At 40.7% G+C, this 27,878-nt stretch overlaps 3 protein-coding genes across 4 annotated transcripts in view; 1 reads left to right on the top strand and 2 right to left on the bottom strand.

The window, feature by feature from the left end:
- Positions 1-25: 25 nt before the first annotated feature.
- On the bottom strand, positions 26-26,950 carry LOC115401380 (uncharacterized). 2 transcript variants are annotated; one of them, XM_030109524.1, is made up of 4 exons: positions 12,578-12,721; positions 11,029-11,117; positions 10,589-10,683; positions 26-6,338 (listed from the first exon to the last, which is right to left on the bottom strand). In XM_030109524.1, exon 4 carries the CDS (start codon positions 6,307-6,309, stop codon positions 1,048-1,050), a length of 5,262 nt encoding a protein of 1,753 aa, XP_029965384.1. In that variant the 5' UTR covers positions 6,310-6,338; positions 10,589-10,683; positions 11,029-11,117; positions 12,578-12,721; the 3' UTR covers positions 26-1,047. The 2 variants fall into 2 exon arrangements, with proteins under 2 accessions (XP_029965384.1, XP_029965385.1); XM_030109525.1 differs by lacking the exons at positions 10,589-10,683; positions 11,029-11,117; positions 12,578-12,721 and adding exons at positions 15,515-15,517; positions 26,945-26,950 and having other exon boundaries at positions 26-6,276.
- On the bottom strand, positions 14,438-20,400 carry ddx1 (DEAD (Asp-Glu-Ala-Asp) box helicase 1). Its single transcript, XM_030109526.1, has 26 exons — positions 20,272-20,400; positions 20,124-20,175; positions 19,961-20,024; positions 19,854-19,883; positions 19,626-19,722; positions 19,497-19,544; positions 19,281-19,364; positions 19,066-19,149; positions 18,876-18,952; positions 18,707-18,779; positions 18,521-18,597; positions 18,320-18,434; positions 18,038-18,176; positions 17,792-17,852; positions 17,576-17,674; positions 17,210-17,299; positions 16,909-17,097; positions 16,766-16,817; positions 16,497-16,643; positions 16,274-16,365; positions 16,111-16,183; positions 15,893-15,965; positions 15,736-15,778; positions 15,556-15,651; positions 15,178-15,298; positions 14,438-15,047 (listed from the first exon to the last, which is right to left on the bottom strand). The coding sequence occupies exons 1-26, from the start codon at positions 20,285-20,287 to the stop codon at positions 14,917-14,919; spliced, it is 2,223 nt and encodes a 740-aa protein (XP_029965386.1). The 5' UTR covers positions 20,288-20,400; the 3' UTR covers positions 14,438-14,916.
- nbas (NBAS subunit of NRZ tethering complex) overlaps positions 20,585-27,878 on the top strand; it is a 161,240-nt gene continuing 153,946 nt past the window's right edge. The window contains exons 1-6 of the mRNA XM_030109523.1: positions 20,585-20,684; positions 21,092-21,143; positions 23,047-23,083; positions 24,882-24,959; positions 25,550-25,597; positions 26,618-26,661. Coding sequence (XP_029965383.1) covers positions 20,592-20,684; positions 21,092-21,143; positions 23,047-23,083; positions 24,882-24,959; positions 25,550-25,597; positions 26,618-26,661 — 352 coding nt within the window. The 5' untranslated portion in view covers positions 20,585-20,591. The remainder of the gene's footprint in view (positions 20,685-21,091; positions 21,144-23,046; positions 23,084-24,881; positions 24,960-25,549; positions 25,598-26,617; positions 26,662-27,878) is intronic.

The raw sequence follows: 27,878 nt of genomic DNA, 5'->3' as shown, positions 1-27,878 counted from the left end.
ACACACAAAAGGAGTATTATTTTCTTTTTTATGTATAAAATACAAAAATGTAAACACGAATAGTACAGTCATTCAAAGACATTCTAAAATATTCAAAATAAAACCACACACACCATCAGGAACCATAAACACACCCTTCAATAAAAACAGATTACTGGTAAACAATTTTTACAAACTCCAATTCAAAATGAAAGATCAATTTATATGCATGGAATGGTGACAAATAAAAAAAATAAATAAATAACGCAGACATGAGCTGAACCATTTACAGTGGTACTAGTTCCATTTGAATAACTGGCAAAGGTGTTCAAAATGATCCTGACTGCTGGTAAGGCCTCAAAAATAAAACCTTTTACTGCCAAAAACTCAAGACAAAAAACAACTCTGAAACTGAGTGGTACATACATCAACATAATATTTCCTCAATCACACAAAATCTCAAAAAGATGAAAGAGATTCCAGACCGTTGACTCTGCTGCCTGTATAAACTTTTTACATGAACACTTGATGTCAACGTGACGTTGGATTCACTCACAATAGTATCATTCATCTGGCACATGCCATTGCTCCTCCTCCTTGATTATCACCACAGAGTATAACTTTTCCAGATCGACATTCTGTAAAGTACATATTTCCACTGAACTCTTCAAACATGCAGGGCTGGTTCCCTGCAAGATCTCTGATTCGGACCAATGCTTTGGACCACAGGCAGGGACATAGTTAACATTGAACATGTGATAGGACGTCATTTTTATGAATGGGAGGATTTGTGTCACATGGTTGGAACGAAATTTTCTCATTTTGAGCTCTGGGTCCACTTCTCGGTCGATGATACAACCATTTGGTAAATTTCTTGGAACATGTTCCTCTTTGTCATCACCTGCCAACTGGCCTTCATCTGGCTGACTTTGTGGGCTCATAGGTGTGTTTACATTCAAAGTCGATGCAGCATTACTGGTGGTGAGGTGATGCTTACCCACATCATTCATCTGTGCTCCACTGGAAAAGTCCCACCTGGCTTGACTGACACATTGATTATCATCCACATCATTTTCTGAATCTCTGTCCTCTTCGAGAGGGCACATGTAGTCTTCTACTGATATGACTGCTGCTCAAATCACAGTGATGTGAACTGATGTTTTCCTCCATCTGTTTTGCTTGTTGTCTCGAAGCAATCAGTTCCTTCGCTTGTTGCATATCCTGTTTCCTTCTTTGAGATGATTCCCTCCTTTCACAACTTGGCACAGGAGGTGGTTTTTTCCATATAAATTCTCGAGGCTTGGGCTTGATATCAAAGACTTTATTAAACCAGTGAGGCTCTCCACTGTATGAGTTGAGTCTGCTGACAAAATGAATCGCAATATTTTCCACATGACTCTGATGGTCCAAGTCAAAGTTGTGTTCAAGGATATCATTAACAATTTTCAACTTTGTTCCACAAAGTTTTTTAGAAAAGCTGTACACATCCTGCATTACTCCATATGTCAGTAGATGTTTGTCCAGTTTAGCCTTTGGGTGAGCGTTATCCACACACAGGCTGAAACCTGCTTTCTTGGAGTGATGGTATTGCTTTGTTATCACCTCTGTTGCTGGGAAAGTGGACAATGGAGCAACTGCAGACTTCTTTTCCTCGTGGTTTGCATCAGCAGAAGCAACATTCGTCACGGTATGGGAACAATTGGCAGGACAAAGGTAACCACTTTGTAGAGATTTGAAGACAAACGGTTCAACTTGATGAATGAATCTCTCATCTGGCAGCTCAAACAGGGGTTTCAGTTGTATGACTGAGGGTTTCATCCGATTCATCTCACAGATTTTCGGATGCAGTGCATTTGCAAAAGCTTTGCGGTGAAGCACATTGTTGAATTGCAGATTGAAATTATACTCCAAAATCTCTGTCATGAAATCCATTGTGGATGACCCAAGTTTTGTGGCAAGAGATACAATTTCACACATGATGCCATTGGTCAACAGTTTTGGATCAAGACGACGTTTCAATCCAGATCCTACATCAAAATCAATGCCTAATGTCTTACATCTGCTGTAAGAGTAAAGTGGACACTGGTCTTTGTGGGGCACTGAGAGGATTTGCTGAACTCGGTTGGCTCGTAGTTTCCACAACAGCAACTCTGGATCATTTTGTGCTTCAACGTCACCGGGTTGACTTGCACTCTGGTTCATCTCTGCTTTAACTGAACTCATCATGCATGTTTGTGAAGATGTATTCCTCTGAGAGGCCATGACATTTAAGTTGAGTGTGGTTGGATGCTTGGTTTTTCTGAAAAAACATCGAAGATTAGTTTCCTCAATGGCAAAAGGAACCTGTGAAAGAATATTTTGAGCAAGATCAGAATCTGATATCTGCGAATCAAGATCAAAGTTGTGCCGCAGGACATCAACACAAATCTGCTCGTAGCTTCCACACAATTTTTCTGCAAAGTTTGCAACCTCAATCACTGCTCCGTTGGTCAGTTTGTGGAGTTCAAGCTTTTTATCTGGGTGACAGAAACTCACATTGAGCTTCAAACCAATCTTCTTGCAGAATGGATAAAGGTCTGAAGCTGTCTGGGAAGTTTCAGGTTCAGAATCAACACTGTCATCACTCTCACACTTCACATTACTGAATGACAGAGAACCTGGCAAAACAAACACCTCTTTCAAAATGTTATCTCTGTCGTCACGGGCCAATAATTCCTGTACTCTTTTCATGACTTCATATGCAAATGTTATTTTCTGGTGTTCACTCTGCAGGTTTAAGTTAAAGTTGGATTCTAGAATATCCAGAATGACATTCTGCTGGGATGAACTCATTGCTAATGCAAAATGAACAACTTTGTACAGAACAGAAGATGTCAATTGTTTTGGACTGGCGTTTCTGGGGGCCCCAGATCCAACATTAAACTCCAACGTTCCACCTCGATGGTCTAAGCAAAGCTTTTTGTCGAGTGCTTGTAGGATTCTTCTCACATAATTGGAACGGAACTTCCAGATATTGGTCTCTGTTTCCATTTCCTCATGGTTCATGTCAGATTTGTTTGGAACATTTTGGAGGATCTCGTCTTCTGTTTCACTTTCTTGCATCATGACTTCTTCAGGTACATCTGACGATGGTGAACTCACAACTGTGTTGACAGGTGAACTGGGTAAATCATCAGTGGCCATGAAATGGGAAGCACCCTCACAACTGGATACTTTTTCAGAGCAACCATCACCATCATTTTGGGGAGCTTTGGAAGGAGCTTTATCAAGATCAACAACTTCATTGAACCAGGCGAGCTCCTCAATGTTTGTTCTCATTCTGTCACAGAAATGTCGAGTCAGATCTTCAATGTGATTCTGTGTCAAGTTGAAGTTGTGCTCAAGAACATCATGAATGATCTCAGTTTCTGCTCCACACAGTTTTTGGGCAAAATGATACACATCAAGCATCACTTCCTCTGTCAGAACATGCAAGTCTAACTTCTCTTTTGGGTGGTCTCTGTCCACACACAGGCTTAAACCAGCTTCCTTACTGTGACGGTAGGGCTTGGTTAAAATCTCTGCTGATGAGAAATTAGAGACTGGGATCTTTGCAAACTTTGGTTTTGTGCAGATATGAGGTCGTGATTCATCAGTGATGTTATGAGGACGAACATGAGGCATGTGACCAGATTCAGATTCATTCTGAAGACAGGTTTCAATCCTGTCTCGGTAACATTTGGGACAGTCTGGAGTGCATTCTTCTAAACATCTCAAGTCAGGGAGCTCAAACTGCTGTTTGTTCTTCAGCGGGAATTTCTTGTTTCTTGAAATGAGCTGAAAAACGTCTGCGCTCAGTTGTTTTGTAAAAGCACTGCGATGAAGTTCGTTGTTGAAATTTAGATCAAAATTAAACTCCAGAATCTCTGTCATGAAATCCTTTTCAGATAACTGCAGTGTCTTGGCAAAAGTGGCAAGTTCAACCATGATGCCATTTGTTAAGCATTTTGGATCAAGGTTACGTTTTACTCCAGACCCCACATTAAAATCAAGGCCGACATTCTTACATGTGGAGTAAGAATAAAGCAGACACTGATCTCCATGAGGCACTGAAAGGATTTGTTTAACACGACTGTCTCGCAGTAACCACAATAACAAGTTGGGGTTATTTTGTACTTGTGTGTCACTGGGCTTTCTTCCATACATGAGTATTGAAGGATCTGTTATGGAATGTTTCATTATTCTGCAAGAGAAGTTATCTGATAGATTCTTCATTTTACTTACAACAGCGATTTGAGCAAAAATTGTTGTTGCAAGGTAAGAATCCACACTTTGCAAGTCAAAGTTGTGTCTGAGCACATCCATGCAGATCTGTTCAAAGGTTCCACACAATGTTGTTGCAAAATTCACAACTTCAATCATTGCTCCTTTGGTCAGTTTATTGATGGCAAGTTTTCCAGTTGAATGCCTGCAATTGACTTGAAGCCTCAGACCAATGTCCTTACAGAAAGGATTAAGATCCATTCTGTCAACAGGTGACACTGGAACTGGGAGTTCAAAAGCTTCTTTGGAGAATTTGACCGCATCCTCACATTTTTGAAGTTCTCTTACTCGCTTCATGACTTCACACATGAAGGTTTTTTGATGGCGTTCACTTTGCAGGCACAAGTCAAAGTTGTTCTCAAGAATCTCCAGGATGAATTCCTGCTGGGATGAATTCATGGCTAATGCAAATTGTGCAAGTTCAAAAAGAACTGGACTTGTCAAATCATCAAGACTAAGATTCTGTTTGGGTCCAAACCCAACATCAAACTCGACACCGAGATTCCTCACAGAAATGAATTTAGATTGGTCTTTGTCCAGTGTCAGAAGAATTTGGTTTACGCGACTGGCACGCAGTTTCCACAAATTGGAATCTATTTCTCTTTCTTGGTCGATGCCGAAGTCATTTGGTACATTTCTTGGAATCTGTGTCTCACCGTTGCCTTGCACAGTTTTCTTTGGCTGGAAGTCAGATGGTGGGGTAAGATCTGTGTTCAATGTGGATGCATTACATGAACCATCAGTGGTGGCATGAGACTGTTTACTCAACCTACTTAATGATTCTGTAGACATGTCACAGCCTGTTGACTTTTGCACGCCACTACTTTCTGAATCTGCGTCGTCCTCCACAGGGCACATGTGGCAATGCTCATCTTCCTCTTCTGTACCTGAACACAACTCAGTGTTGTGAGAGAGACTTTTCTTGTTCACATTTTCATCCAGTTGTCCTTGGTCCTTCCTCATGATGCACTTTGTGACTGAAGGAGGCATCTTTTCCTGAGAAGCACTGAAATCCAGCTTTTGTCTCTTTGTCTCTTCTGACAGAAGGGTTTCCACTGTAGACAGTGCTGGTACGTAGGCTCTCTTTAATGGGTTTCTCTCAAAGAAAAATGGCTCATTTTCAAACTTTGGGATGACGTTTGTGTTACTGGCGGCCATTTGTTTCCCCTTTTTTAGCATCTGTGATATCAATAACCACACTTCATTCCTTCTCTGATGATTTTTCATATCAAGCTCAAAATTATGCTCCAACACACTGACGACAATGGAGGAGAAGGAGGCAGTCAAGACTCGTGCAAAATCCAACAACTCAAACATCACTCTCTCTGTTAACAAGCCTGGATCAAGACTTTGTTTAGTCCCCGTGCCAAGCTTCAAACCAATGTTTTCACAAGAAGGGAACAACAACAAAGGAATGTCCTCACTGAGGACTTCTTTCATATCTTTCTGATCACCGCCATCAATGTGTGATGTTGGTATCTTTTTCTGTCTCTTTTTCTTTGTCTCTTTTTCCGAGGAACATTTCAATAATTGTTCAAGTTCACTTATATTCTCAATTTCCATGAAGAAACTCTGAGGTTTGTGTGTCCTTGTTGCCTTGTTCAGTCCATTATTGCTACATTCTGTCTTCCAGGTGTTGAAAAGAGCAAAAACTTCATTTTCATCTGTGACAGGTTTTCGGACCAAGTCTTCCAGCTTGTGCTGAATTTGAGCAGTGAAATCCATCCGCTGTTGATCATTTTCAAATCCAAGATCAAAATTGTTTTCCAGAATGTTTGGGATGAAGTGCATGTGACTCTTGTTGATCGTTCGAGCAAATTCACACACCTCAAGTATGACGCCATTTGGCACAAATGGTGAATTCAGTTTTGGGTGAGAGCTGGAGGCAACATTAAAATTCAGTCCAATTTTGTTACTGTAAAAGAATGGATCTGGATGTGTTGAATATTTCTTTGCATGCAAAATTCGCCATTGCCATACTGTGTTTGCCTTGTCCTTGACACCGAAAATGTCAACATCCATCTCCATTGATCTCAAAGATCTTCTGTCTTCTACTCCTGTATCCAATCAAACAACACACAAAGTTTTTCCATTAATTGACATGGTCGGTTTTTAACCGAACTCTGTGAGACAACAGGATTTTGAATTGAATCTCATAACTGAACCATCATATTTACACTTGTCAAGCAAAAAAAGTCCAAAAGAAGAGTTTCAACTTGGACAAATTTTTTTTTTGTATTTTAATATTTTCACTCGGGATGTGCGAGTACCTTTACCAGGTATCGGTATCGGACCGATACTGGCCTTATTTCAAAGTATCGAGTACTCTTTAAGACTACAGATACCAGCCGTCGATACTCAAGGCAAGAAAATCTCACGCGTCGTAAGCCGTCCTCACCAGCAGATGGCGGTAGTGCAACCAAATGGGATGCAATCTGCCGTTAAACATGAAAGAGGAAGAAGCCCTCCTCCCCGGGAGTTGGCGCTGACAGGAGCTGGGCGCTACACTGCAGTGGGTTGACTTCTCCATGAGCGTCACATCCAGAGCAGAGACAACAGGAATGAATCCGGGAGAACGGCTGCTCGTCTCACCAAAACTTCACCGGTGTGGAAATTCTTTTATATAAGCGAAAACGAGCCGAGCTTTGCAGAATACAAACTCTGCTATGCTAAAATTGCTCGAGGTGGTGCGCGATCTTGTTTATTTACCACTAGTAATTTGTTGAAACACCTCAGAGCGAAGCATGTGGATGAGAGTCTGACGCTGTTGTGCTGGAAAAAAAAAAAAAAAAACCTCCTGCAGCTAACTCGACGGCAAACTCTGCAGAAGACTGATGAAACTGAAGTAAAACTCAAAGAGTTGTTTGCTTTACTTTTCAGACAATTATTTTGGACTTCAACATCGTGGCTGTCCTGCCTCTTTTTTTTCGAAATAAAAGTCATTTTTCAAAAATGATCTGTTATTGCATTTTTTTTTTTTAAATTTCATGTTTCAAAAGTATCGGTATTAGTACTCGGTATCGGTGAGTACTGAAGATGAAGTACTCGTACTCGTATCGGTCTGGAAAAAAGTGGTATCGCACATCCCTAATTTTCACACAAGCACACATACGGAGCTAAAACAGGGATGGTATTGCCGTCATTGAAATAAACAAAAAAGATTTGTCATTGAAACAAAGTAATTGTAATCAAGCTTTTTTCATGTCTGTGGATTCTGACAAATCTTTTTTTCTGAATGACAAAGGATTTTTTTCTATGATAATTCCTCCCCTGTCAGCACTTTGAGATTTCCAAATATAAATTGCTCTATAAATAAAATATTAAATTTTTTTGTTCAGTGACAAACATTTCAAGATGGCAACTTTCTGTGCCTCATTTGGCATGGATGGGAGGAGTCTGTGGGGAGGAGCCTCATTTCATATCATTTGCATACGGCCCTAAAAACAAAACCTGAAGCATTAGACACAGAGCACAGTGTGGTACAAATATGTGGACTGCTGAAAGCAAAGTATTCGGAGTATTAAGAGTTGATGCCGCAATGACAGTGACAACCGCTGACTGCGGGCTCTGACAGCCACCATCTTGGACGGGTCATCTGCTCCACTCAGTGCCATCTGTGATAACTCAATTCAATTTTTTTTTCTTTCCAATTGTCATACGTGTAAATATGACACAGAACACATGGTTTGATTTATTTTAAAGGTGTAATACAACATTTTGATTTCCGGGTGGAGCACCTAAATAATTGGTGGGTCCGTTTGTCAATCATTCTGACGAGCTGCTTTCGTAAGGTGGTTCTACGTGCTTGTGCCCAATCAGCTTCTCCCTTTTGCGCATGCGCATTCAGAGTGTTTATGTAGCCGGTGAGCTTCTGAGCTAGTACTTACCGATGGCGAGTCTGACATAATGAAACTGTAACTGTTTCGGAAAAAAAGCTTTATTTATGAGCGAGGCAGATCGCAGAAACTGTAAACAGAGCCGTGCACGGCGGAGAAGAGGAGATCGCGCTCGTACACTTCCGCGTTTCCTGGGAGAAGCAGGAGAGCCGGGCGGATGGTCTGGCGCATGCGCGTTGTTCAAAAAGTGAGTAACAGACGTGGGGCTTCGTCTTTTCGAGAAAATCGTGTATTTCACCTTTAATATTTATATTGGACTGCACTAGGGATAGACCGATACCGATTTTTTTTCCCATCAGCCTCAGCCGATGGCCCATTATGACTGCCGATTTTCTTGAGAGGATATTGGGGGCCAAGACTACTTTTTCTCTCTCAATTTACATCCAAAAATGACACAATGATAACAAATATTACAGGTCTCAAGCTTAAAGGGAGAGGGGCTGGGGAGACGAGCTCCAACGTTCCCATCTGAGCTAATTGTGGCTAAGTTAGCAAAAACTGTCAGCTGATCCACCTGAAGACGGTAGACGAGCTGACTTTATGATAACACTGGCGATGGATGAAGAAATTCGGCCCCTTAATAAACTGGACTGAAATCCCAATATGACACTGGAGCAACTGAACATACAGTCACTGACAAAGCAATAGACATTCTCTGCCTCACAGAGACTTGGCAACTGCCTGAGGAATACTCATCTCTCAATGAGGCTTGTCCACCGGGGTATAAATACCTAAAAAAGGCCCGCACAACCGGCCGTGGTGGTGGCCTTGCTGTTTTCTATCGCAGCAACATGGTATTGTCCCCTGTGTCTGTCCCAAGCGCTAGCTCCTTTGAGAGCCTAGTATTCAAATGTACTCATCCCTTCTTTGCAATAGTAGCCCTCATTTAGCACCCCCCCCCCCAAAAAAAAAACCACAACCAACATTTATTTCTGATATTCATGAGTTTCTAATCTCATTTTGCACAACACACTGACATTCTTGTGATCGGTGATCTTAACATCCACATGGACTCTCACACTTGCCGACCAGCAGCTGATTTTAAACAGGTTTTGTACTGTCTCAATCTTCAACAGCTCGTAAGAGGTCCCACTCACAGGACGGGGCACACATTAGACCTTGTCATCACCGACTCGCTCCCACACACAGACCTCGAGGTTTATGACAATGGTGTTTCAGGTCACTCAGCTGTCATTTTCAGAGTCCCAAAAACATCATCTCTCACTAAACCCAGGCACCAGATCACCTTCAGAAACATTAAAAACTTTGATTCCTCTTCCTTCCATTCTCATCTGCAACAGCTTTCCTCCTCTTCACTTTCAACTGTCAGTAACTTAATGGACTTCTACAATTCAACTCTCACCTCTATCCTGGACATTCATGCCCCGCTAAAAACAAGGACAGTAACCTTCTCCCACTCTGCTCCATGGTTCACAAATGAGCTGAGACTGATGAAGAGATCCGGCCGTGTCCTGGAGCGTGTCCTGAAGGTGCTAAAGTCGGCTTACCGGGAACATCGCAGATCAAATGCAAAAGCCCTCTCCAAGGCCAGGTCAGATCACTCCTCCGCCCTCATCAACAATAACCCAGGTGACTCCAAACAACTCTTTTCCACCATCAGCCATATTCTCAAACCGCAAATCACTCCTTATTACAAGCACAGCACACCGATACAAACTGCAACCGGTTTCTTGACTTCTTCACCACAAACATTGACGACATTAGCTCCTCTCTCTCACCTTCAAACAGCACCTCCACTGACATTCCTTCAACACCAATCACACATCAGTTATCACACTTCACGCCCTCAACGCAGCAGGCGGTCGAGGAAATCATCTGCAAATCTAAGCCCTCCACCTGTCCCCTTGACCCTCTCCCATCCCCTCTGCTCAAAGTTCACAATCAATCCATTAGCCATCTCATAACAAAAATCATAAACCACTCGTTGGCAAAAGGAATTGTCCCACCCACCCTCAAAACTGCCGTTATAAAACCTCTACTTAAAAGACTAAATCCAGATTAAAATGCACTTCTTTTTAGGATTTCTAAATTAAAACATGACACCACCTTGCTCCAAACCACATTTGGTATAGTTACAGCAAGCAGTAACCTCAGTTCTGAAGATTAATAAATCAGCATTGAGACATCCAACTCGTCTTGCTTTCAACCGGTCCACTGGACGTTAAATTATTATTAACTGGTGCACCACTGGCATGTTCATTGAAAGAAAAAAATCTTTAAGTAAAAAACAAAAACAAAAAAAAAAATTGTCTGTGATAGCACAGACATGAAGAAAAATTTGATGGCAAATTCTTTGTTTCAATGAAAAATCTTGTCAATGACAAATTTATAATAATAATACTGTCCCTGTTGTAGCTCCATCCACACAGTCTTTAAAGCTTACTACCTACCTTGAGAGCCTCAGTTAGTCCAGCATAGTCTTGGTCCATACTTCCATATCCGATCTGCCAGGCTGGTCACTGAATCACATGGATACTGTGTCGCGCTGAATGAAAGATAAACCATTTGAAAAGTCATTGTTTACTCGAAGTACATATCAAGAAGAGGAGTAAAACAGAAAATAAAGCAGAATTCATCATGAAAGAAAACATTCAATCCACTTTTCCCCCGTGTTGTAACTTTAAATCGTTGTGTGTGAACAAGGCCTAAGTCTGACATCCATGGCCGCCTGCCACACTTTTTTAATGTCAGTCATGTTTTCTCACTCATAAAACCAGCTCGTCTTCTTTAGCTCTGCCACCACAGTGACACAGACCTCAAACTAAACATGTGCAGCATCCCTCCACTAAACAAAGTGTCTCCTCAGCTTCTCTTTTGGTACACCACTCACCAAAGCAAGTCAGTGGAACTTGGCTTGATCTGACGCCAGATCCCCCTCCTGCGATTCAAACGTGGCTCCACTCCATTCAAGGTGAAGACCTGACCACAACAGAGTTATCACAATTGGTGAATAAATGGATGCAGTAGTAAATATGAGACATAATGTAGAGTGGAAACAGCATAAATATCTTCAAACATCTCCGAAAATGCTTAGGAAGAACTGAAAACTGCAATCTGCTGCAATTTATCTGATAAAATCTGCCATAAAATGAAATATGATTTCTGATGATTTAAGTAGCTTGAGTGAAAAACCGTAAAAGAAACATTTAAATTTAACAGATCTGAGGATAGATAAAATGGTTATTATGCCAAGCTTTGGGTTTGTACGAAGCTGAAGTTAGCCTATGATTCACCATGTAAGGGGAAAGTTAAGGGAAAAAATAATTCCACATGTTGGAGCAACTATTTTACCATTCTCTGTCCTATTGATGTATTGATGTAAAACCACTTTAAACATTTTAATTGAGACAAACACGTTGCCAAACAACCAATACTGAATGTCTACAACCTTAATTTTATTTGTGAAAATAATAAAGGCAAATTTATCATTAATCTACATCACTCGGACAAACTGAACAAGGTCCAGATCAAAAACTACTGAACCTAGACTTCTCAAATCTGGACTAGACTATTCTAAAGATGTTAAACATTCATTAAAACACTATTATTTAAATCGTAAGCTGGAAATCAGAAGCTAACTTCACCTTCGTTGTGTTTGTCGAATAAAAATAAAATTAAAGTGGTTCACATCTTGTGAACATCCATCTGTAATAAAATGATTTATTTAGTTCTCTCTCTCTCTCTCTCTCTCTCTCTCTCTCTCTCTCCCTCCCTCTCTCTCTCACTCTCTCAATTCAATTCAATTCACTTCAATTCAAAGAAGCTTTATTGGCATGACAAACATACATTCACATTGCCAAAGATTTACATAAAAAGCACACAATATAAGCCGTTTAAAACACTTCACTGGGATGCAAAACGGTGCAAGACTGCAAATATTATAGAATAAGAATCTCTCTCTCTCTCTGTCTCACACACACACACACACACACACACACAAACACACACACACACACACACACACACACACACACACACACACACACACACAGTCTCGTATTTCTATCCTTGTGGGGACCGTCCATTGACTCCCATTCATGTCTAGCCCCTAACCCTGACCCTTACCCTAACCCTAACCCACACCACAATAAAGCCTAACCCTAAAGAAATGTTTTTGCACTTTTACTTTTTTCAGTAACAACAACATGGTCAAGAAAACACTGTTTCTCCTACTTAGGACCGGAAAAAGGTCCCCACAAGGCACGTCGTTCCACGTTTTGCTATCCTTGTGGGGACATTTGGCCCCAACAAGGATAGAAATACGAGAACACACACACACACACACACACACACACACACACACACACACACACACACACACACACACACACACACACACACACACACACACACACACACTCATCAAACTTTTTCCATACCTGTTCTGGACAACTTAATTTCGGTTTTCCAGGTAATTTCCTGCAGTCCACGCTGCTGATCAGTCTCCTCCTCGTACAAGACGGATCCTTCAAACACGCTGAATGTTCACACGACAGATCAGTCTCACGTGGAACATGTTTGGACACAACTGAGAGGACAGAGGAAATGCTGCTTCTTCCGTGTTTTCCCTCTTGGAGGCTTATAAACAACATTCCTCTTCACACTGACCTCTACTGGACGGAGGGGGAACTGCAGGATTAAAATCACTGATGCGGCATAACAACTATTTAACTGGGGGGAAACTGAGATCTGCAAATAATTTACCACCAGTTTGGCCAGCTATAATAGAATTTGTCATGGTGAAGACTGAACTGGCATTGTTAGGATCAGGCAAAACACAAATATTGATTTTTATATAAATCAGGATAAAAGCATAACAAAATCTGTTAGAGAGCCACAACAGTTCACATGAGAAAATAAAACAAACCATATTTAGTCATTCTACCAAGTGATGGTAATACTCAACTTCATTGCATCAACTGGAGAAAGAAAAAACATTTCATCACATTAGGACTGTACATAGACAAGACTTTTGCTTTCTTCTGACCCCTTAACAGGAAATGAAGAACCGACAAATAATAATAATCAACAATCTTAACAGGCCTGCATGCTAAAGGTGAGGATTTGGAGAAGAAATTACCTCCCAAAAATATTCAGAATTCTAACTTTGTTTGTTTTTTTTCTCAAACAATCCTGTGATTCCTCTGTGTCGGTCACAGGATACATGTAATCCAGGATGGCAAACACTGGAGTCGTGGTCAATAGTACATTGAATATGTGGAGGAAAACATAGAACATTCTCATTCCTGTTGCTATAATGTGGGGCCACTCAACTTCGCGCCTTTCCTAAGTCCAATTGCAGTGTTTTTCTCTGCTTGGAGGTGGAGAGTGGATGAGCATCAGGCTCACAGTCAGAGGTCTCTGCTCCATGTAATGGACGCTGTATGTGAGGACATTACAGTGTCAATGGAGGACTGGGAGCAGACAGAGTTGGACATGAGGAATTTTTCATTGGTCCTCTGCTGTAGTGTCCAAACATCCCAACATTTTGAGTTGCAGTGGTCACACAATGACAACGGAACGATGTACTTTTCGCAAGAGACGTCAGCTTTGGCAGGTGACCCATGGTGATGAGCTGAAATATCCAGGTTACGTTGACAAAAGCACAAAGAGCGTTGAGAACATCGAATCTGTTTTGAGAATAGAGCCAAAGCGATGTCTGAATTTTTGATGGCACTGACTATTCATATAGGAAAGGGATTTAGCTTTGAAAGAAGAAAGTTTGGGGAAAGTATGAGCTGTTGCAAGTGAACGAAGTGTTATGATTACTTGGCCAAAAGATCTTAGAGTTCTGAGAAAGTAATTCGTTTCCAGAAATGAGCCAGAACAATGAAGAAAAACTGCAATAAACACTGCAATAAGTTTTGCACATTTCCTTCATGGCAACGTTGCGGAGTTTGATCTCTTCCAGGTGTAGCGTCAATTCCAAAATTATGCTGCTTTAGTTAACTGGTGGCGTTTTAATAGTTTATAAGAGTTTAAGTCAAAGTGAATATTGATGGGTGGCAATGGAAATGGAAAAAACCCTCAATCACAGACTCATTAACATTTTTTTTTCAATCATACCATTTTCAAACAGTCCAAGTAAGATATTACATTGACGACGAACACCCTGACCTGGGTGTCTGGAGCACTATAGACGGTATATGACTGTTTTAAAAGCTCTCCAGAGCTTTTGATTTAATATGATAAAAAAAAAAAAAACTCAGACAAAAACTAATTGTAGGACCAGAGCAGTTTGAGAAAATAAACAAGCCACATTTAGTCATTGCCTTTTATTCTACCAAGCAATTGTGAAACTAATCTTCATTGCACGAACTGGAAAACGAAAAGCCTCCATCAAAATTAGGACTGTAAATCGGCATTTACTTTACTTTCTTCTGACCTCCTTACATGAAATGAAGTTTTTACAAATAATTCTTTGAACAATCTTAACAGGCCTGCATGCTAATAGTTAATATTTGGATAGAAATGACCAAATTAAATCCCAAAAAACCCAAAACTCTGGTAGCTGATCATCCACAACCAAGAAAAAAAATCATCCTATTGGCATCTCTAGACATATTCCATGTAAAGTATCTGAGTTTTGATTTACATTTTTTAAAGCACACAATTGATAGGCTGCATAATGTCGGTGCAACATCTCAACATGTTCCTGTTTTTTCTCTTCCATTTTGTACCGGTGGCCTGCAGAGGCAACCCAGCTGTTGATCGGGCCTCAGAAGGCTCTGAAGAGCTGGTTTTGCATGTATCCCAGGTGGAGAAAGGAAGTTTGGGCTTCTCTCTCAAGGTTAGCCAGCTCCTGAACGGTTGGGGCCAGAACATCCACGTGACCCTTGTAGTTACCACCTGAGGACAGACAACAATACTGGTCAAAGACTAAAATTGACAACTGGCTGAATAGTACTGTTTTGCATTACATATGTCAACACTATAGGGGATTCTGCTTTGATCCGGGGTCATCTGGCTGTATCCTTACCTCCAAGTGCTCTGCGTTGTCCGTAAGTCACCTTTCCATCGAACTCATCCACTGGTATTTTGATGTCGGGCTCACACTGGGTGATGGTGCATTTCAGATGTTCTTCAATATCCGACAGCAACTGTCAAGAGCAGAGTTTGACTTTATCCGAGTGCGTTTCAGCTTTCTGATGTCAACACTTTGCTTCCAGCACTGGGTTGTACAGCTGACAAACCCTGTAAACCCAAAGGTGCCGTTTCTGCCAGGATGACAGATGTGGCCGCCGCTTATCAAATCAGTTAAAAAGCCCTCTGCTGGATTAGAAAGATGGTATCATATAACATACAGCTAATGTAACGTGCTGTCACAACTTGATTGAGTGTGTGTGCATTTGCTTACCTCTTTCTCATTGTACCAGATGGTACAACCTCCATCCTCCTTCAGCCGGGTGTTGTAGCAGCCCCTGCCTCGATTGGGACAAACGTGGTACCAAACCTGCAAAAGAGACACACATCTCATCCAAAAATTCCTACTGAGCTGCAAACAAAAAAACCAGGAAATTCATCTTATTCAGTTCACCTTCTCTTTTTCCATAGCAACTAAGGAGATGGCCAGTCCCATCCTGGAAAAGAAACATAACACGAATCACTCTTTTTCCAATCATTTCAATTTTTTTTTTCCCCACCAGGAACTGAAATATTTAAATATTTCTTGGAAACGGTGAGTCAGTGTTAACCTCTCAGCTCTTCCAACTCTGCCGATCCGATGGACATAGTTCTGCTTCTCATCCGGCAGGGTTACATTGATCACTGGAACAAAACAAACAAAAAAAAAACAGCCAAACATTCATTATTGTAATCACTTTCCTCGCACAAATAAAAGCAGCAAAGAACTCTGCTGTAACACAAATCCAATATAACCAATATCTGAAAAGATTAAATCATTGTTACGCACCATAAGGAACTCCATGGATGTCGATTCCTCGGGCAGCAACGTCGGTGCAGATCAGGTGTCTCACCTCTTTTCTCTGCGAACGCAACAAGAAATTCCAAACATCAGCCACCTGGCACCAAGTGTTTTTTACAGCATCAATGATTTATCCATATTCCTTTCCAACCTTGAAGCGCTCCAGGTTATTTTTCCGTTCGTTGGGCTTGCGATCGCCATGGAGACACACGCAGGAAAACTGGTGGTTTTTACTATCAGGACCTGAAGGAAACATTTTTAAGCCAGATGAGGATTTTGTCGTGGAAATTAAAGCATTCCGAAGCGAGTATGTGACACGTTGTTTACGTTTAAAGAAACCTAAAATACAGATAAATAAATGTTTAAAGGCTCACCTCCTCCCTGTTGAATGAAATACTGCTCCATGTTGTCGCAGTCGATCTTGGTGCGACAGAATATTATGGCCTGGTCCATTTTCTGCTCTTTAATGGCCCTCACTGTGTACTCGCCCTTCAGAAGCTTGATGGCCTCAGACCACATTTCTTAGAAACACACAAACACAAAGTCAACATTGGTTTTAGAAAAACTTCAGCATGATGTCCGAAAAGAAATATAGTTCGCATTTCACACAATAAGAGGATGAAATAAAATGTCCTCTTCACACCTGAAGAGTTGCCTCCTGGTCTGGTGTTATCTTTGGCATGAACTTCATCAGTCTATCAAAAAAGAAGAGACAATCGTTAATTTAAACCATCCAACATTACAGTTTCCCATAAAGCGAAGTCTGAAACAGAACGTGGGTCTCACTCGAATGTGGTTCTTGGCCAGGCGCTCCCACAGCCGGTCGGTCTTTGGATTGACGGGCACCACCACGTGATGGACGGTCTCGGGGACGGAGTCCTCGCCCTTCAGGTCCACCCAGGTGGGGAAGTGCATGATGCGCTCTGACAGCTTCTTCACGTCAAATGAATGCAGCGTGGCTGAACACACAATCACCTTAAAAAAAAAAAAGGAATGAGCTCAATCGATGCACTTCAGCCACAAAAAAAAAGGCCGCAATTAAAAAACAACACTTTTCCAAAAACTCCATATTTATCTGAAGTCTCACTTGCAGTCTCTTGCCATCAGAGGTGACCTGAGGAATCTGGTTGTGAATCCTGTTTATGAAGTCTGTGTATCCTGCAGACAGGAGGCCATCCTGAAAAAACAGTCAACATGAATTCAATTAAGAGGCTTTCGGGGTTGTTCTACCTTATAAATGAATATTGTATGAAATCAATGGATGCCTTCAGCAGTCCTCAGTGTGATCACAGTGAATCATGTGACCGATATGTCTGAGTTTCCACAAGTTTTCCACTGGATGCCTTCTTGATGTAACCTGAGAAATTAGAGGTCGAAGGCCACGCTCAGGGAGCCACCGCAGTGAGCTCCATTTCCCTTACAAGTTAATAAAATGGAGACCAGTTTCACTCACACATTCATCCAGAACCAGAAAGCGGACTTGTGAGAGGCTGAGCTTGCCAGTGGAGATGAGATCGTCCAGTCTGCCGGGCGTCCCCACCACAATGTCAATCTGAACGTGATGGAAATTAGAGGTGAGTGCTGGAGCATCAACAAATGTGAGTAAAGACCGTCTAAAAGATGCTGAAGCTGCTGGTGTGTGTTTCTGGCAGTTGCATCAGCCACATACCCCCTGTTCCAGAGCAGACAGCTGTTCTTTGGCAGCCACACCGCCAATCACCAGCAGCTCCCTGCAGCAACAGAAGTGGTAGTTATGCACTGACGCCATCTACTGGTGAAACACAAGAATTACAAATGACACATCGTACACAATGGAAAATGCTGATCTTCACATCGGGCTCACCACCTTCAGAACATGCAATATTTTTTTCCATTTGTGTTAATCAAGGTTAATTTGACCCCCAGAGGGTCGCACCTGAGTTTTGGGTTGTCCACATATTTCTTGAACTGCTTGACATTGTTGAACGTTTGTTCGGCCAGTTCTTTGGACGGCTCGATGATTAGTGCCTTGGGTGCGTTCGACGAAGCTTTCACCTGACTCACTTTAGCAGTGCCTGCACAAATAATGGAGCGGGGAACCACGAAGCACAAAATGTAACCAAATGTTGCCGAGATTACACATAGCCACCATTTCAGGAGCTCATTATTTTTTATTTTGAAATTATGCAGGACCTGGAATAAAACTGCTTCCACAAACCTGTCTGAGTAGATTTCACTGTGTGGCTCTCTGGTGCCTGGTCCAGGGCGACAAACCCAGTCTTCGGAGAATGCTTGAATTCTTCTCCTCCAAAGTTGAACTTCAGCTCTGCATTCTGGAAGAAGAATAGAACGATTATTCGTTTTTTTTTTTTTTTTAGTTTGTCTTCTATCACTACTCTGCTCGGTTATGCAGTCATACCTTGAGTACACATGAGGCAAAAAACGCCTGATTTTTCAGATTTTGAGGGATGTCAAAAGCCAAACCCAGGTCATTCCCTGGAGAAAGGAAATGGCAGAAAGTGTCAAGACAGCAGGTGGGAGGCTTTTTAACACTGAATCAAAATCTCTGGAAAACTGAAAATAAGCACATTTATTGACAATGTACCATTTTTAGAGAAGGAAATCTGGTTCTTCTCCAAATCCAAGTAGCAACCAATAGTGTCATGCATGGTAAACTCCTGCAAAGTGAGAAACAGTAAAGACAATCCTCATTTGAAAGTTGGCCTTCAAACAATCATTGTACTTTATTAACCCGTTTACTTATCATCTCTTACCTCTCCATAGCTGTCAAACTGTTTGTTATTGGATTTCTTTCCAGTCCCGCCGAAACCAAAACCATATTTATCAGTTCCTGAAAAGATGGAGAGTTTGAAATTGAGGAACACTCGTGTTAAGAACAATTCTTTTTAGTGATTGCATGGCTTACAGAGTGGATGCTGTAATGAGAGGAGCTCAAGATCATACCTAAGTCCAGAGCAGCTTGACTGGTGGACCAACCCACCCTGCACAGACCCTGATCGTTGCAAGTCATCTCATAGTAGTACTTCCCTGGACACAAATCAGACAGATAAGTGATTCACAGTAACTCATTTACTGCATCACCGAACTACTGACTAAAAATTAGCTACTAATCCAGATGGGCTACATTTGCTCTCAGAAGAGTTGTAGAAACCTCTAACCTTTGGTGACTCCCTTTGTCGAGCGGCAGCCGTGCCACTCTTTAAACTCCCTGCTCTGGCAGCACAGTCCATCTGGACCAATCGCTATGAAGACAAAGTTACAATGAGCAAATATTGCAAAGAACAATGGTTGATGCAATCCAAGTCAAACAAATTACCAGTTCCTACAGAAGTGTACACGGTGACGATTGCCTATTTTTCATAGGCTCCACTCACCAAAGGCTGGGCTGCGATCATAAGGGTTCATCTGCCAGTTGTTGAAAACTAAGATAAAACAAAGACAGACGCCTGTCAAGCATATGAATGCTGCTTAAACACTTTAGCTGAATAAATCAATTATCTCACTGGCTCCTCCAGTTTTGATAGAGGTTCTGCCCTTCTTGCCCTCCTGCTGATCCTTCAGGGTTTCATACACAATCTGGATCACCGGGATACTGAAAGCCTGAGAATGACAAAAGAGAATGTGAAGGCTCATTAAACATAAACTTGTATTCATGTGAAGCTATCGTAGAAAAGTCGAGGTTTTAAGGATAAAAAATACGTTACAAAGCAGCATGTTAGTGAGGTACTTACTCCCGTTTTTCCACTACCGGTTTCAGCAGCCTAAAATGACAAAATAATAACAGACGTCAGATGATGAAGCACCAGTAATGGTGCGTCAACATCGAAGAAAGGCTTACCATGAGCACATCTCCTCCACCAAGAATGAGGGGAATAGACTCGGCCTGGATGTCAGTTGGCAATCTAAAAGACATTAATTTAAAAAAAAAAAACATTTTTAATATAACCTGGTTTAACACCAGAAATAATGTGATATATTGTAAGATTTGCAGGGGAGCTCACAGCCAGTCCATCTCCTCCACAGCCTGCGCAATCTCGGGCATAACCCCCATTTCTGTGAAATAAACATGATATTTGATCGTTCAACACGTTTTTGTGATGAGTAAAAGTCGCCAGTGGTTGAAATACGACGTTAAGTAACATTTCTTACCAGAAAACGCTGCCATGATCGCCGATACGAGTTCAATGTAAGCGGATGTAACGTGTTCACCGGCGGAGGCTGGGTGCAACGGATTCAGAGTCCGTCACATCGGGTTCCCGATGAATTTATAAATTTTGATCCTGACTTATGAAAACACTATGCTGGCCTAAAGAACTGAAAGCGCGTCGTTATAAATCATCTGTTCTCTTGATAAATTTAAATCACAAATGTGTGTCTCATTCGTATCAGCACGCAGTGTCAAACGCGCTTGGTAGACAACTTTGTACCTCATCGGTTGCCGTAGATTAATGACAGCTGCGCGAGTAAACATGGCCGAAGAAAGCACGATTGAGAGCGAAGATGAAAACATTTTATACGATTTACTGGTTATTACCGAATGGCCGCCCGAGACAGACACTCAGGCAAGTCCAACTTTGCTTTGTGCATCTCAGTCGGTATCTCAGACCCTTAGTTGTTGTTTTATTTTTAGAAACAGACACCTAAAGTATGTCAAGTGTCTGCAACGGGTCACCCGCGCAAAGCCACGTAGCACATTCAGGCGATAACTTTGTTTTTTATATGTTATGGTGACGTTTCTCGTTTTCACATTGCATTACAGTGAATATACTTGAATTTCCCTTTCTACTAACTATCAGATACCTAATTCTCTAGCTGCGTACGGATAGTTTCATTAAAACCAGCATACTCTATGAGGCTACGTTTGTGTTACAGGCAGCAGGAGAGACATGATTTCTTATTGTTATTCAACACAGGTCTGTGATATTCAGTGAAGTGATGGATATTGAGCCCATGTCTCATTCTATTACAGTTACGGGGAAACAAGGAGCACAGTACTTCTCTAATCGCCAAAGCTTTGACAGGTAAGTTCTGCTGGTTCTTGTTGAGTTGTGTGGTTTTTCATAAATCACTATCAGTATTGGCCTACAAATACTCCACTGGCTAGCTCTATTATTGTTATTGCTGTGCACATTACTGCATTATTTCAGTGACTGTGACATTTCCCGAAGAGTTGTCAATACCATTACTTTGGGAGATTGTCTTAGAGAGGGGGGCAAAACACTTTTTACTTCAGGGGCCAGTAAATTTTTCTTTGTTGTGCTGCACAGTATATGTGATGGCAGTGTCTATATTTGTGTCTATATTTTTGCGAAACCAAACAATTGCCACAAAAATTAATACATTCTCAGTCTAAAGCAAATTTTAATGAAACAGTGTGGTGCAAAATGTTGTGAAATGTCCAAAAAGCTTCTCCTAAAGCTATTTATTTTCGCTGATTTTAACAAATTGTTGTCAGACTTCTTTTACATTTCTGTCGAAAGAGCTAAATAAGGTTCAGGATCAACGAGAAGCTCCTTCTGTTAAAGAATAATTTAGTGTGCTTGCAACATAGCAACAGTGAAGACAAATGGTTTGGATGATGTTAATGGTACCAGTTTTGTAAATAACACAAAATTCACCTCCTACAGTGGTTTTGCTGTTTCTACTTATTGATAAAATACATCCAGCAGTAACAAACCCACTTAAAATGAAAGCAAATATAACTCGGTTATTAGTTAGAAAAAAGGGATCAGTTGCTGACTGAAAAGTTGTAGCATGAATGCTGGGGCCCCAGTATTAATGACCCTCGATTTCTCCTGGTGTGGATGGCCCCACTGCTAGTGTTTCCCTAAGATGCTCAGTGCCATGCCATGTCTCCTGTGTTCTGTTCAATATAATGGGAGCGTGTGTGTGTATGTGTGTGTGCATATGTACGTGTGTGTGCGCGTTCTTGCGCGTGGTGCATAATGTTTTTAATTCTTCTGGTTTTTATATGTTTTTAATTTTCAGCACTTTGTGTTATTTTTATAAATATGAAAAGTGCTATATCAAATAAAATTTGATTTGATTTGATTTGATTTGATTTGATTTGATTTGAATGTCATATATGACTCGATAATGCTTTATTGATGCATTGTATTCCAAAGAGAGCCCCACTGAAATTCACCCAGTTTTGTGCTTTGGATTTTATTCAATCAGTTGCACCCAGAACTGCTGGTAGGTGGCACTGTTGCCTTTTTTGGGGTCAATTGAAGTTCATTACAGTTGAGTTGTTTTACCAGAGTATTATTGAAATGTCACGGTCATCTCACAGTGTTATCCACATTTAGGCTGAGACTCCACAACAAAATACTTAAAAGAAGAGAAGAAAAGGAAAGAAAAAAGAACCCAAATATTGACACAAGTGCATGTTGCACACTATGACTGTGGATGTAGAGTAAAATCACATTCTTTCGGAGCCTGCAGCAAAATTGTCAGAGGTGGCAGAATGCTATCACATAATAGAACAAAAATACCAAATAGGAAAGGATGAGAAGATCCACAGATCAGCATCTTTGACCTCAACAGACACACAGACCGAGAGGAAGGTCCAAAGAACAGACAGAGATAAGATACAGCTTGATTTTTGAAAGATTCCCATGTACTCACACATGTTTTTTTCTGTACAGAAAGGAAATCATTCATAGTTTAGTTTATTGTACATGTTCCACTGACTGACTGCTTGATGAGGTACAACACTACAATTTAATACAATATTCATGCTACTCATTCGGTGCTTAGTTCTCATAATTATCCATTGTTTTTCTTTTTTTGCTGATACGGTCAGAGAAGCTTTAAGTCTACTGTTAGGAAGGACGACTATGCAGAATAGCAGTGATAATAAGGGAGAATGAAAAAGAAATAGAAAATGGTCACAAATGAACTCTTTGCTAACATTTCTTGCAGGACCGTTCCGCTTAATCCTGCACTACTTGTGGTACAGGTAAGTTTGTCATAATATACTGAGGACTGTTTTATTTTGTCACTGTGATTTCAAAGAATGCCACATGAAATTGTCATATAGTGCATATTAGTAACAGTATAGTTTTTTTATATAAAGGTTTGCTTTACTTAAGATATGATTTCTTTCTTTGTACATTTATATTTGCTCCTCTGGGATTGAAGATGGTGTGTTTGCAGATCTCACAAATCTTATCCTTCACACCTTTGAGACAAATCTGCAGAGCCATCAGAGTTTGACTCGGCTGGTTTTTCTGTCACGGTTATGCTCTTCGGTGGTTTGATAGTAATATTTTCTAAAGCACGTTTCAAGAAAAGATACAGTGTCGCGTGAAATGCGCTGCATAAGCAGCACAGTGGAATGACACAAAATTATTTAAATCATCCAGGTTTTTTGAAGTGAACAGATATAACTTTGACTGTACAGTCAGAGGTAAATTTGATATTTTGAAGAAATAAAGTCAGATTTATTGTCAATGCCACAATATGAAAAGAATATGCAGGATTAGAATTACATTACTATTACTATCAGACTTATGGTGCAATAATAAATACTGAAAATATACAAAAAATTATATGAGTACTCAATCACAAATGTATAGTGTACTTCAAAGTAATGTGTATTAGCCAAAAATGAAATGAAAATAGGGGGAAAAAAAGAACTGAATTTAAACATGAGAAAGGACATATCACCGATTTAAAAATGGATTAAATCATCTTCAATATTTGTTGATCCTTCCCATCTTAGTGCAGCGGTGTACTGGAGCAGATCTCTTCTGTTTATGGCTGACAAGAGTACAACCACTGAACTGATCACCATCCATCACACGGCAAACATAAGTAAACACAATAACACATTTGTGTGACACGCAGTTTAACGTCACTGATTTACTTTCAAATGCATGTCTTTGTACTGTGGGAAGAAACTTCAAAACTCTCACACCTGCTCAGGGAGAACATGAATTCTCTGCACCACTACAGGTCTGTACAGCCACAGTGTCACTTTGTAATAGTAGAAATATGCAGTGATTCAAGATTTTGAGTGGAAAAATATGAGGTATCCAGAGATTATTTTTTTCCTCAGATTTGTTTCTTAACTTTATAAGTTTCAGTTTCCACATGTATACGTATTTAGTGAAACGTGTGCCTCTCGTGTCTCATTAGGGCGATGTGTTCTTTTGAAATATGCAACAGCATGAAAAGACAGGTACCTTTCAATGATGGCTGGATAAATAAATGGATGGAGGGAGTTTATTGATTGTAGCAGGAAAAAGTCTTTGTACCGAGCACCAGGGCCTGCTTATCCTCTCAGCAGGCAGTTTGCGCATCATCAATATCCTCTTGAAATATTAAAGAGCTACTTGAACCGTGGTCGACTTGCACCTCCCATTCTCTTTGAACATGCGTAAGGAGCCAGTATTTTATTTGATATAACCAGGCTCTGGTATTTTTTTCTCTTTTCTGACCGGAAAGGAACTGAGAACTTTTCAAGTTTTGTTTTTCCATCACTGGCGTTTCCATTTAACTGATCATTTTCTATTAGTTCAATTATCTTATATTGACTCAGTGTGATTTAGTTGCCTTCACTATTTGATGAAACGGGAATTTTAATGAGTTGTGTTGATTGCTTTTAGGTAATAGAATAAAAACGTGTGATCAATTTAATATATTTATTTGAGTGTTTTCTTCCTTTTTTTTTTTCAACTCATAGATCCAGTTACTGGTAATAAAGCTTATCTACAAATATTGATTTTTTTTTTTTTTTTTTTTGTCACCCTCAGTCCCTCCAGCTCCTCTCTCCCGTTTGGCCTTGTTCGCCTGGCAAACAAGCAGATAAACTGGCAGCTGGTGCTGGCAAGGTGAAAGACACACACACACACACACACACACACACACAAACACACACGGGCACACATGGACACTCACCAACTCCTCAGCAATCAATAGCTAAATGTACGTTTACTTTGTTGCTGATGTGCATTAAGTTTTTGCCCTTTCTCCTCCTCCTGCGCACGCCCTCAACAAATCATTTAATTGTACTCATTACAACAAACAAACAAAGTGGAAAGACAGTTTTTAATTGACTATCGATTCCTCCATGTAAGGCAGTGTTAAGCCTGGTCAATTGATGCTGCAGACATCCATTAGTTTGATCTGCTTCAGTTCTTCTGTCCTTTTCAGTTTTTTTTAATCCCTTTTTGCCTCTGAAACTTCCTATATTTTGTGTAATAGTCTTGATTATTATTGTTCTCCTCTCTTTTCAAGCCGTCCAACCTCGGCTTTTATTTTCGTCTTTGTCTTTTTCGGCCCAGGTTTTACAAACACCTTCAGAGGGAACACTGTTCCACTCATTTGAAATAATACTGTTTGTTCGCCCCCGTCTCCTTTGCTCGTCTCTTATTTATTTCCCTTACTCAGTCCTCACCATCTCTCTTGTTTTACTCCACAGTAATGGCAAACTGCTGGCAGTGGTTCAGGACCAGTGTGTGGAAATTAGGTAATTACTGAACTCTGTCTTGCAGTTTGAAGTGGTGTGTGTGTGTGTGTGTGTGCGTCTGTGTGCGCGCGCGCGCGTGTGTGTGTGTGTGAGTGATGGAGAGCCTTTTAATTAATGGGGTGATTTATCACATCTCCCACAAAGAGTTCTACTCTCAACTTGCATTTAAGGAATGAAAACAATTCTTCAAGCATCAATACAGTCAGTAACAATAAATCCAGTCGCAGGAAAGCATTGAGTCAATTCAGCGTACCTTTTTGAGCATCCATCTGACACTCCAGGCAAAGTGAAATAAATGCTTACAATTGGAAAATAGCAGTGCTGCCTTAATATACCTATTTGTGTTTCTGTGAGTTACAGGCAAAAAAAAAAAAAGCAAAAGCATATAAGTTTGTTATTTATTATTTTCAGAGGTCGCAATTATTTCAAGACACAAATCCAATTTATTCCTGACAGAGGGTGTGCAGTACTGCAGAGCAGAGTGCTCTGTTGACATGATTCAGGGCTGTAAATTGAGTGACACTGAAGATTCGAATGCACATTCATTATGAAGCTTTTGTCCACTTGACCATTGGAAGTTGTTTTCATGTGTGGAACTAAATTTAACAATCTGGGTATGTTTGCTGAGTTGTGTTCAACCTCTTGTGATCTCTTTATTTTTGCTTCTACTTCATATTATAAGTTACTCCTGAGTCATTTCTTTGTGCTGTTGTTGTTTGATCACAGCGTTTCTTGCCTTTGCTTCATGGCATGAGTGAGGTTGTGGGAGTGGGTGTCAGGTCAGCTCCTGGCCTTCCCCTCTGACCTCTGTTCAGTCCGTCTATAAACACTTCCTCCTCCCTCATGTCTGCTTGATCCGTTGAGCTACTTTGCTTGGCGTGCGATCAGCGGCCGTTACAGCCCACCTTCATGTGGATCTGAGTGCAGCTGCACCATAGAATGTAGCTTATCCTTGTCGCCCAGTGTTAAGAAACTGTTCTTTTTTTTTTTTTTTTTCTTTTTCTCCCCCCCCCCCCTCAGGTCTGTGAGAGACGACTTTGGCTCGGTCATCGGGAAGTGTCAGGGTAAGGCCTTCTCCTCTTGTATTATCTATCGCATGCTGTAGTTTCTGGTGAATGATAGCTACATCTCCACGCTTCGCTTCACTAAACACCCAATTTGCCTCATAAATATGGTGGTTAGTCTTGTATAATGGTGTAAATGTCCTACTTTCCCCGCTTTCTTTTTAGTTTATGTGTGAGAAGAAGACCTTGATTTTGTCTTTTTGTTGGATGTGAAAACTTTGCCTGCACATACATTTGTTCCCTACTTTCCGCCTTGTGGAGTTTCTGCTCAGCACATCAGTACTTCTCTTTCCTCCCACTGTCCAAAAACAATCATCTGATGTTAACTGGTCACTCGAAATTGATGGATGTGGTTTGGCAGCTGAAGTTACAGTTAGGTTATGGTTAGTTTTAGACGACAGTGTAGTTGAAATGACTTAGCTAACAGTACAGAGAAAAGGAAAAACACAATGTGATATAATATATTAGAAAGAAGTGGGATGTAGTTATCATGAGACTTAAAGGTACAGGAGCAAGAACATGTTTCATGAGACAGTGAAGGGACGTTTTGCATAAAGAGTCGCTTTTTTTTTAAAACTATGAAGCTCTAAAAACAACTCCAGTAGATATTCAGCTTAAAAAACCCACAACAAGGCAAATAGGTTCTCTTCAAACAATATAAACCATTTGCATTTTTAAATGTTAGTAATAAGTAAAAAATAAAGCAAAAAACAAACAAACCAGAAATTCATTTAAACATTACATTTCCTGACTTCAACATGATTAAAAAGAACTTTGAAGGGGATGAAATGTTTTATATCCCGCAATAACGGATGCAATGTTTGACTCGATATGCGTCGACTCACACAACTCAGCTTTCATTGAAGGTGTTATTTGATGGCGACTCGTTTGGTGTCTGCAGACGACGGCACAGTAAACTGCTTTGATGAGCTTTCGTCACGGCACTCCGAAGCCAGCTGCTGGGTCAGCGGAGGCGCTTTTGTCGTTCAGCGTCACTTCAGTAGCTGCAGCTGTCAAAGGTCTAGATGACCTTTCACTTTTTACTCTGCAAGCAGAATTAACCGGTGCAGTATAGACACCAAAAAGCCGTAACGTTATATTCTCCTGGACTAAGTTACTCTGATAAAGTCTTCTGTCATAGCACCTCGAGTTTGGTGGGATGTTTTAGATGTTTCTTTCTGTCTTACATATGTTTGGTGTTCTAGATTAGAGATGTC

This window comes from Salarias fasciatus, chromosome 15, assembly GCF_902148845.1.
Source record: "Salarias fasciatus chromosome 15, fSalaFa1.1, whole genome shotgun sequence".
Classification (NCBI taxonomy): domain Eukaryota; kingdom Metazoa; phylum Chordata; class Actinopteri; order Blenniiformes; family Blenniidae; genus Salarias; species Salarias fasciatus.
The sequence above is the reverse complement of the archived record's forward strand: the minus strand, read 5'-3'. Positions and strand labels throughout refer to the sequence as shown.

Coding starts and splice junctions, on each gene's coding strand:
- LOC115401380 (XM_030109524.1), bottom strand. CDS start 6,309: ATGGAGATGGATGTTGACATTTTCGGTGTCAAGGACAAGGCAAACACA.
- ddx1 (XM_030109526.1), bottom strand. Junction 19,150..19,280: donor GACAAAGGGAGTCACCAAAG/GTTAGAGGTTTC, acceptor ATTTGTGTCCAG/GGAAGTACTACTATGAGATG. Junction 17,098..17,209: donor CTGATGGCAAGAGACTGCAA/GTGAGACTTCAG, acceptor TTTTTTTTTAAG/GTGATTGTGTGTTCAGCCAC.